Source organism: Papilio machaon, chromosome 16 (genome assembly GCF_912999745.1).
Source record: "Papilio machaon chromosome 16, ilPapMach1.1, whole genome shotgun sequence".
Taxonomy (NCBI): Eukaryota; Metazoa; Arthropoda; class Insecta; order Lepidoptera; family Papilionidae; genus Papilio; species Papilio machaon.
The window spans coordinates 4,654,406-4,665,640 of record NC_060001.1 but is presented as its reverse complement, the minus strand read 5'-3'; the positions used below and the strand labels follow the sequence as shown (position 1 = coordinate 4,665,640).

General features: G+C 34.0%; 1 protein-coding gene across 1 annotated transcript; it reads right to left on the bottom strand.

The window, feature by feature from the left end:
• Window positions 1–3,386: 3,386 nt before the first annotated feature.
• LOC106721411 (farnesyl pyrophosphate synthase) lies at window positions 3,387–11,235 on the bottom strand. The gene is made up of 6 exons (XM_045681499.1): window positions 10,888–11,235; window positions 10,371–10,539; window positions 8,469–8,609; window positions 4,790–4,993; window positions 4,216–4,455; window positions 3,387–3,776 (listed from the first exon to the last, which is right to left on the bottom strand). Exons 1-6 carry the CDS (start codon window positions 11,082–11,084, stop codon window positions 3,441–3,443), a joined length of 1,287 nt encoding a protein of 428 aa, XP_045537455.1. The 5' UTR covers window positions 11,085–11,235; the 3' UTR covers window positions 3,387–3,440.

Sequence of the window (11,235 nt, the reverse complement as noted above, 5' to 3'; positions counted from 1 at the left end):
GTATGGGATGCTACCTGTTGAGACACGCTGGCCCCATCCCATCTTCATGGAACCAACAAAAGAGCTGGTGCGGCTTGTGAAGCGCCTGAAAAAGCTAAAGCTAACAAATACAGGGGTCCAGGCTCCGAATATGAATTTGTCCCATTCGGTGTCGAGACCCTAGGTCCGTGGGGTCCTAGCGCTAGAAGGCTTTTTAAGGAAACAGCAAAAAGGTTAGTCGACATCACAGGAGACCGAAGAGCTGGCAGCTACCTCGGACAAAGAATTAGTCTAGCCATTCAAAGGGGGAACGCTGCCAGTATCTTCGGAACCTTGCCTAAAGGGACACCTTTTAATGACATATTTTAGTTTTTATGTATTATATATGTATTGTATATTTTATGTAATATATTTAAATTAAATCCATGTTTATTTTGTACACGAAATATACATTATATTTTAAACAAGTGTCGCCACAATAAGTGTGAAATAAGTATATATAATTGGGGTATGGTTAACTGTTAACGATTAACAAAGTTAACTTTTCAATTAACTGTGAATCACAAATAACAATTGCGATCCATATCATTCGCAATTTACTAATATTTTATTGCATAAAATTTAAACGTTTCAATTAACTTCTTAAATATCTAAATATTTATTAAAAACACAAATTACAAATACGACCAATTCATAATAAAATGCGAACCTTTAGATGGATGGATGGATGTTTGTTTTAAGGTATCTTCAGAATGGCTCAACGGATCTTGATAAAATTTGGCATAAGATGTGAAACACACAATGTAGACGGAATCGCGGGCGACAGCTAGTAACAAATATATTAACTGTTGAAATGAAGCATTTGTTATTTGTTACACTGTTACACCACATATATTCTTATCGCGAACATCAATCTTCACAGGAAAGATGAACGAGATTATTCAAAGATTTTTTTATACATGTACATACATAAATATTTATTAGCATACAACGGACTCTTTGTACAGTGAAGATTCCCGAAAGATTAATGTCGTGAATGCATTTTGATGATATTACAAATAGTACTCCAACTACAGGAGACACAACAGCAGAGGAGACCGAAGAAGGTCAACCTTCGCCCATCTGATAATCATATGAAACATAATTTCTATTATATTCAAATATTATTGATTAACAAACATGCCTATGATAATTTTCCTGACGAAAAGTGATCATAACTATCTTTTTTTAACTGCATTATTTTTAATTAAATTTATTTTACCTGTTTAGCTCTTTTGAACATCGAATGAATTATAAATGAACTGATATTTTTCAACACAGAGAATATTATGCCTAGGTATGCTTGCCTTTATGTCGATCCGGATAGCAGAACTACAGCGATCTGTTAATCAATTCAAATTGGTATCATAAGAAAAACAATTTCATTACAAAACCAATCGTTTACGCTTACCTGCCATGACAGAAAATTGATTACATTTAAATAATAATATTGATATAAAAATATGTCTCATCTGGTTATATTATAATTACTATGTACAAGTATCTCTGGAGTCGAATCCAGACACGGCTAATCGATTATTTGCTTCAACTTGACAAGAGTGCGAAAGTAACAACGGAAAGTATAAATATCCATAGACTTCTTTCTTCCAAATGGATCAACATATTAAAACAACCCCAGGAAACATGAGATAACAATTGAACGGACATGAGCGCCTGTCCGTCGCCAATAGTGAGTAGGTCATAAATAACACACATAAAAAAAAAATACAGACGAATTGATGACCTCCTTCTTTTTGAAGTCGGCTAAAAACAAGTGTAGAAGTTGCTTGCGCCTGATGAGAAGTTGTTTGTCGCCGAGAAAAAAGTCGCTGCAATTTTTAAGATTGCGGAGAAAATTTATACAGTTGCCAATTGCCATGTAGTTGCTATGCTTATACTAACCAAATAGACGACTCGCGTCGATGATTCAATTTTGTGGGTACGGAAGCGAATCTCGCAACCATACAATATCCATTTCGACGATTTACGTTGCCTTTTGTTCGAAGGGCCTAATGATCGACACGATTTTCTGGCCTTGCGAAAGGACGTCGCCATTTTTTGCCATATTTACCGTGGGAAGTGTTCCAAAGAATTGTTTGGGATAAGTCCTGTTGTCGAGTTCCAACATCGCCTGATGTGACCTTTCCTTTACGTTAAAGTTTTCAATCGTCAATCAAACACTTTATATTCGATTTAACTTGTCACTTTAAATCGAAATATTTGTTTTACTTGCCAAAAATAGGATCGCGGTTTATTCAACAAGCAACTTAACTCGCTTTTGTCTTTCAAATAAAAATAAATAATTTGCCAGGGACGCAAGTTAAATCGATACTGTGCTTAGTTGTATTTATGTAAATAAAATAAAAATTTTCTTGGTTTACTTAAGTAGAAAATGACTTTAAAAAAAAATTGTTACTTCTTATTTTATGGACTGTAATTTGTCTTTGAAGTACACATCACGCGATCCTTTTTGCAACAATTTTTTTGTATTCATACAAAAATCAAGAATACGAAAATTCACATTTAACTCAACTTTCGATTTATTATCTCCCTGTTCTAATCACTCTTTTACTTGGAGTAAGCGCACCAGGTTTTTGTCCTCTAGATAGGTCTATATTATCGTTCACCAAAATATGGTTTGGGGAAGTGCACAAAAATTTGTCTTCGGCACAGTCACCAGACTGAACGCGAATCCTTGGACTAGGTCCGTGTCTTCGGTGTGTTTGTGGTATTGATCGGTAGATCATTCTTGCAGCAGATGATTCAGTTAATTATAATCTTATCTTACTTAATATTATAAATGCGAATGTTTAGATGGATGGATTGATGTATAAAGGTATCTCTGTAACGGCTCAACAGATCTTGATGAAATTGTGCTCATATACTCGTATAGAACATAGTCTGGAAGAACACATAGGTTACCAATTTTTTTTTTAATTTCGCGCAGAAGTAGTAATCCAATAAGTCAATACAAATTTTACGTATTCAATTTTATTATTTTTATAACCTAAATCTTATAAATTAAAGTATATTTAACTAACTTAATACTAATATTTTATTAATTAAAAACTCTTTAACAATGACATAATTTAAAATTCAGATTAGCAACTGGATAGTAAAATAAGAGTTAGAAAACAAAATTATGATGAATTCAATAGAAAATAATAAAGTGAAATAAAATAATTCGAGCATTACAAATACATAATAATACAACAAAAGAAAATAATTCAGATTTTCAAGATAATAATATGACGGAATCATAATTATTGATACAAAATATCACAAATAAATAAAAATGGTTTGAAATCCTGGTAGTACATAAATGGATCGTAGTTTACATAATTCATATTTTAACACGATTAAATATTACATTTTAACATTTATTTTTGCATTTATAAACATAATAGTAAGGTGATCAAAATTTAAACACTTCGCCTGAAGATATTGTCCAAGATTTTGAAGAATAAATCATGCGGCAGACCTCTAGTAACTTGTTGTATTTGTGTCCTAAGTAGGTCGTATGTAGCCTCTTCGTATACTGAGTATGTATGAGGCAGTTGTAACTCTTCGTATAAATCTTTAATCCTGGCAACATCTTCAGGTTTAGCGCTGCCGTAGTGTTCTTCCATTATTTTCCGTTGTTCTAGTGTTGCCCTTTGTAGTGCAACGACCGCAAGCCAAGTACATTTGCCATCTTGAATATCACAGCCATCTTTACCTATCACCGCTGGCTCGCCAAAGCAGTCTAAGAAGTCATCCTGTAATTGAAAAACAAAAATGTACTTCAATTTGTTAAATGTTCACATGTCTACATGGTTTTTTGAATTGTAAAATACAACTTTGTTCTTAGTTGTTCCCCGTGTCTTCCGTCCGCATGAAATAAAAAAGTTGACTATTTCATTCAAAGTACATTTTTTAGATTCCAGATTGTTTGTCCTAGATAAACACGAAAACTGAAACTACATTTTCACCAATAGAAAAATTAACAAGTAATCTGAGTTATTATCTAATATATAAAATTCTCGTGTCAGTTTTCGTTCCCGTACTCCTCCGAAACGGCTTGACCGATTCTCATGAAATTTTGTGAGCATATTCAGTAGATCTGAGAATCGGCCAACATCTATTTTTCATTTTTTTTTAACTGCGCGCGGACGGAGTCGCGGGCGACAGCTAGTAACTTATAATTATTTATCAAACCTGTATTTGGAAGAATTCGCCCATTTCTAAAAGGATAGTCTTCGCTTGTCTGTGAGTCTCGGGATCATCAATTCCTGTCATCAGAAGAGCCAAGCCCACTGGCATTTGGAATGTGTAGTACGCAGTCTTGTATTTTGTGATAGCTTCGTATTTTTCCATAGTAAATAATGATAGATCCGGTTTATCAGTCTTTGTCAACTGCTTCTCTAAGTGTTGACCGATGGAACATTTCAGTAACATCTGTGAATGAATAGAAATTTAATGTTAACACGTGAAGTTCCTTCGACTCGTCCTGCGAATTCACTTTCGTACATGAAAATCGTACTAGCATTAAATTGGTAAATTTAGCCCTTTTTAGAAATCACATCATTTGAAATCATTATTTTAGGGCACAATCTTTATTTTTGTTAAAAGGTCATTAAAATTAATTTTAAAATGTTATAATTTAGGTCGCACAAAATCTGTTACTGGGTTTCTATGTATTGAATAATAATAATTTGACAATGATTCCAGAAACTGAGGTCTAACTATTTGTTTTTAATACGTTTCATGATCTATATAGTTATTGTCTTACCTCATTAAACATTTCCAGAACGTTCTTGTAGTAAGATTTAGCGGAGAAGTGACGTTTGAGCGTGGAATACATGGCGGACTGGACCAAGACAGCGTCATTGATGCCAGAAAGACCGACATCGGGGCGGCGGTGCCAACAAGGTGCGCCGCGCCGCATCTCTGTACCCTCCATTATATCGTTGAGTAGCAGCTGAAGTGTGTGAAACTGAAAAATAGATTTTAAGATTTATTCATCCGACTGATGCGAGAGAAATGTTTATGACTTACAAGGTATATTTGTCCCATGTAATTTCCAAGACAGGATTATCCAGTGTTAATATCACTATGAACTTAAGAAAAGTAAAAAAATAACCATTTCGATTCGACGAAACGCCTTATATCTTGTAAGAGATATTCTCCGAATGGGTCGATTTGAGCAGATAAATATAGTACATCTTGCTTTAATTTTAAAATGGAAATGTTTAGATGGATAGAAGGATGTTTGTTTGAATCTCCTGAAAGGCTGTATGGATTTTGATGAAATTTAGCATAGAGGCAGAGCATAGTCTGGAAGAACACATAGGCTACTCATTTTTTTTTTTTTTTATTCCGGGCTGACAGTCTTGGGCGACAGCTAGTAGTACATAAACGTAGTTAGCTTTGTTACTATTATTACATTTTTTTGTTTTTATCATTTAAATACACGAAAATAAAATGTTATATTTTTAGTAAAAAAAAATGTTTAATTATAAATTACCAACTTTCTCCCGCGATGCAGTCCAAGCGGAATTAAAAAAAAGGAAAAAAAAAAATAATAAGTCTATGTGTTCTGCCAGACTGTCCTATAGCTGTGTCAAATTTCATCAAGATCCGTTGAGCCGTTCCGGAGATCTCTTCTAACAAACACCCATCCACCCATCTATCCATCTAAGCTTTCGTATTTCTAAATAGCAAGATAGTCGAGTTACTATGAATGGCAATATGTAATACGACCTCGCCTAATAAAATACTTTAAGTGTAAATTATCACTAGAGTTATTGTAAAAAAAACGTCTTTATTTGGATGTTGCCTTAAAATAAATTATGTACGTATTGCGTCATTGTAAGCACATTTAGTTAGTGTCTTTTTATATTTGAGTTTAGGCGTTGAGTTGGCTCCAACGTAAAGAATCGTAACCCACAAGTTTGCGAATGTTAATTTTATTTCTAGCAAATTAACTTTTATTTAACAAATTTAAGGATCTTTAATTACTCCATATTTCAATTTTATTTAGGTCATATAGTTTGACCTACGTAAGCTAAGAAAGCAAAATTGTGCTTTTCATTGTAACGTGATGTAGTAGTTTTCGTTTGCGCCTAATTTTATTCTTTCGATATCTTCAAAAATATTAAACAGAATGTATTAACAGTTTCAACAGAAAATATAATCTCCATTAAATTCTCTTGATAATGAACATATATATTTACATAAGAGTTAATACTGAACTCGAATAATAGCGTCGGAAACAGCGCATGAATTGATGTTTCTAAAGAAAAAAATGGTATGGTTATTGTGAGAAAACTATAAAAGATAGATATATGCTATCGCGGGCTTTTATTTAGCACATTTAAAGAACTACAATTCTTCCATACATCATTTTTATGTAGGTCCTATAGTTTAGCCTACGTAAACGATGAAAGCAAAAAAGTCCCTAATTTTTACAACACATTTTGAAGCTAAACTCAAAATCTACTAGTCTTACTAAAAACCATCTTCCAGGCACTATCTTTCGATTAAAATATTTTTTATCAAAATCGGAGCACCAGGGGCGGAGCTTCGAGGTAACACATAAAAATATACAGTCGAATTGATAACCTCCTTCTTTTTGAAGTCGGCTAAAAAATAATTTTGTATGCATAATGATGATGAGATAAAAACTGGTTAAATTCCCCAATTTTTTATTACTTCAAGGCAATTTTTTTGTCTTATTCAAAATATAAAATGAGTACATAATATGTATTTATATATTAATATATAATAAAGCGTAAACATACACTTTTGTTATAACGCAGGATGTCAGCATATTTATGAATAATTCTCTTTGTAATAAAAGCCCTTTACTTACGACACGCATCAGGCCATTTTCATATTTTCACGCCATTAAACTTAGGGGTGATAGATTGAAAAAAAAAAGACATTCGAAAAGAAACAAAAATTGCAAGCTAATAGCAGCAAATATTGCCATGGTAGCGGTAATTCTCAGCCAATGGAGAAGGCCTTCTTTCTCATTTGAGTAATTGAATTTTGACATGTTTTTCTATGTAAAATATGAATGCAATTGCGTAAATATCACATTTAAAAGGCGAATAGTAATTTAAAGAAAATAAACATAGGCGATGTCTGTAAGATGATAAGCGACTAAAAATATCGGTACTCAAGGTAATGTAATATATCAGACAATATTTTTATTTACAGTACAATTTAAGTCAGTGCTGGTGTGGTTTCGGAATTATCTGTTGTTATTAATTACTAGCTGTCGACCGGGACTCTGTCCACGCTGCATAAAAAAAAAAACTTGAGAGGTGTCAAGGGACACCCGGATGGAACGAAGTTCCTTTCAATTAATTAGTGAAGGAACCAATGTTTATCAATACATAGTATAAAACAAAGTCGCTTTCGCTGTATGTCCGTATGTATGCTTAGATCTTTAAAACTACGCAACGGATTTTGACGCGGTTTTTTTTAATAGATAGTGATTCTTAAGGAAGGTTTGTATGTATAATAAATGCATAATATAGTAGAGAAACACTGATAAATTTAAAGTTTTCTAATGTGATGTCGTAAATAAGCACGTTTTTTTGCGCTTATATTGCAAACGCTGGCTGAAAACCCTACGAGATAGACCAAAATAATGTACTACAGTATTGTTCACCTTAAAAAGTTCAACAAAAAAGTCCGCGATGGTATATGTCTATCTCTTAGGGATAACCCAGCATAACCATTTTTATTCTTTTACGAAGTGATTTTAAACAATACAGCATTAATCCTTATCCATTTAAGTACCTTAAATAAATTGTGCATTTATTCTGTAGTAGGTATATTTTGCATTGCACCCGTGCGAAGCCGGGGCGGGTCGCTAGTTCTATGAATAAAAAACTTATGTCTTCACAACGCGCGATAAGGAACTTCGTTCCAAAAATACTTAACAAGTAGGCCTATGTATTCTTCCAAACTATGTTCTACATTTTTGTCGTATTTCATCAAGATTTGCTGACTCGTTTCGGACATACCTTCAAACATCCATCCATCCATCTAAACATTGGCATTTATAATATTAGGAAGATTTGAAAGTAAAAGACATCATTTACGCAAATAGGTTGAATCAGAGATTACGAATCAAGATTTGGCGATTGAATCAAATGATAATCCGCAAATTTCTGCCTAACTCTTCAGGTTATCTTTTTTTATATCATAAGGTGGCAAACGAGCAATCGCCCACCTGGATTCGCCGCAATAGCGAGGGGACCGTTGCCCATAGACAACCGCAAATGCGTTGCCTACCTTAATCAACGGAGAAGGGGACGCACAGAAAGAGGATATTTCTCCTTCCTATGCGTCCCCTCTTCCGCCAAATCCACTTCCCCTTCCCATCCTTTCCTAATAAGAAAAGGGTGGGAAGGGAAAGAGGACTAAAATCTGTGTACAGCGATTAATTAATTTACCATTTCCGTGCACCATCCCATGATGTTAGCCAAATGTATGTTCTCTGGCGTCAAGTTGTCAGGTTTCTCAAGCATTTTGTACGCAAGTACAGTAGCCAGTCCTCGGTTCTTCTTTCCATTTGGCACATTGTATTGCAACAACTGTAACAACATAATAGTCTATTTTATTAAGTATACAAATGAATATATTACACAGCTAAAGTTTTGATATTTCATAATTTTATGAATTAAAATAGATTATTCAATACGGTTCCAAGTTCATAATATAAAATAACTAGCTGTCGCCTGCGACTCCGTCTTCCGTTAAAGAAAAAAACGTAATAAATAGCCTATTTTTTTAAATCTTTACAAACTTTCGAATTTATAATACTAGCTTTCGCCCGCGACTCCGTCCGCGCGGAATAAAAAATAGAAAACGGGTTAAAATTATCCTATGTCCGTTTCCTGGCTCTAAGCTACCTGCCCACCAATTTTCAGTCAAATCGATTCAGCCGTTCTTGAGTTATAAATGGTGTAACTAACACGACTTTCTTTTATATATATAGATAGATAAGATTAAGAAAAGCTTTAGATTTCTTACAATTACCTTAACATTTAACTTTAACACTACATTTTTACTTTAGTAAACATTTATATTTGTTATGGAAAGGTAAGGTCCTAAATAGAAATATTCATTCTTTCTATTTTTTATAGCATACAACCAATTATTATATTTGTACCGTTTTATTTTCAATGAGCTACCTGAGTTCTAACAATAGATAATTATCAAGTAACAAATATTTTCAATACTTAAATCTACGAACTTAAATCAATGGACAACAATAGTAAAGTATCTTTTATTCAGTATTTTCTTTTGTTGTTCTGGCCGTAAATATAATAACGCTTTGTTATGCAGGTGCACACACTACATAACTCCTATCACGATTGTCTTGTTTACCTGCGTTCAATTTTCAACATATAACCCTTAATGTCAAGTAAAAGTGACAATCTTTAGTCATGGTATAGGTCTGTAATATAATTATTACAAGTAAATAGTTTAACCAACGTTCTTAATATGGTGGAAAATATCGTGATGCAACCTGCACATGTTTGACAAGAAATACATCAATCAACAATAACTGGGCCGTGGTTGCCTATGGCCTAGTCACCCCTAACATGGGTAGGCTCCAAGCCCCTCGGTGGGGACGTATAGTGAGCTGATGGTGAATTAAATATACAGTTAGTTATATTTTGTAAACGATAACGATAAGTTCATATTGAAAACAATGGCAGTTGTGGTGTGGCCTTGTGGCATATTACTCTAATATAATTTTTCCCCACTATTAGATTATTATTAAGTTTATTCATAAATCGCCACGTGAATTTTAAGACGCTATTCCGAACGCTACGACAGTTTCAAATGACAAAAAGGTAATTGGTCGCTTTTTACGGTTGCTGCTGCTGATGACGAAGAAAAAAGAAATGTCTATAGAACACCATACTACGGCTACATCACTAAGTTATGATAAAACAGTGACAAGCGACTCCAGATCTTCTAATCCATTGTTGATACTTTTATTTTATATTACCTATATCTAAGACACGAGATTTACACAACTTGCAACATTCATACGCCACTCTTCTCGGTAGTACCTACTTAAATCCTACTACTAAACTAAAAGCAGTAAGACTTCAAAACACCAAATATAGAAAAGTTGATTTGTAAGACCAACAACGAGAAATCCAAATTCGGAACTTTTAACACATCGCTATATAGATTTAAATCAATGAATGTGAAGTTTAAACATGTACGGATGTCGTTAAAATCTCGCTGGCCAAGACCTGTTTAACTGGCTCATATTTGCGTCGCAAATAGGTTCTATATTATTCTGTCTTAAGACTGACAAAAAACATAGAACGTACCTTAGCCAACCACTTGCTGGCTTCCGGCACGTCAATATGCTTGCCAGTCTTTGTGAGGTCCCTCACGATGTCCGGGAAGCAAGCCATGAACTCCCGGGACTGGTCTTTGGAGACCGCCAGTCCGCGGGCGGCCAGTGGCATTTGCTGCGGCGTGAGGGTCGACAGGAATCTAAAGATAAAAACTTCAATTCATCGTCTTGGCCTAAACCATATTTTGATGGTCAATTAAATGTATTTTAACCATACACATTATATTAAAAGTGTAAGTAAAGTAAGGAAACATTTAATAAAGATGCTTGAAATTAGGATATAAAGATACCATCACTTATAATCATATACGGCGTAAAATTTAGTTATATGTTCCTCATTGGAATTTTGTTTGTTTCAAGGTATACCTATACTGCATTAAATAAACAAAATAATGATGTAAACTTAATGGGACTTGTATAAGAAATGTATACTCGCTATAAGGGATTATGCGTTACGCAAACTGCTCCAGCAAACGGAGTTCACTGACCTGTGATATTTCTGCAACTTCAACAACTTCTTAGGTAGACCGATTTCATCGCTCTGCTGTGACTTGTTCGCCGATTGATCGAGTCTCGGTGCCATCGCATCGGAGTTGGTAACGCTTGTTGTCTTGCTAATTTGCCGGCGAATTTCATTTTTGTAGATTTGCAAAATCTTATCTAAACTCTTTTTCGTTGAAAACATTCTTGCAAATTAGAAGGAACGATGATAAGTATATCGCAGTGAAATGCAATAAAACTGTTAACGCTTTTATTAAATTAATTTTATAAACACAACGTCTGATCGCGGTAAGTGAACGTACGATCAACTGTCTGCTTCAGTAGTGACTGACTGA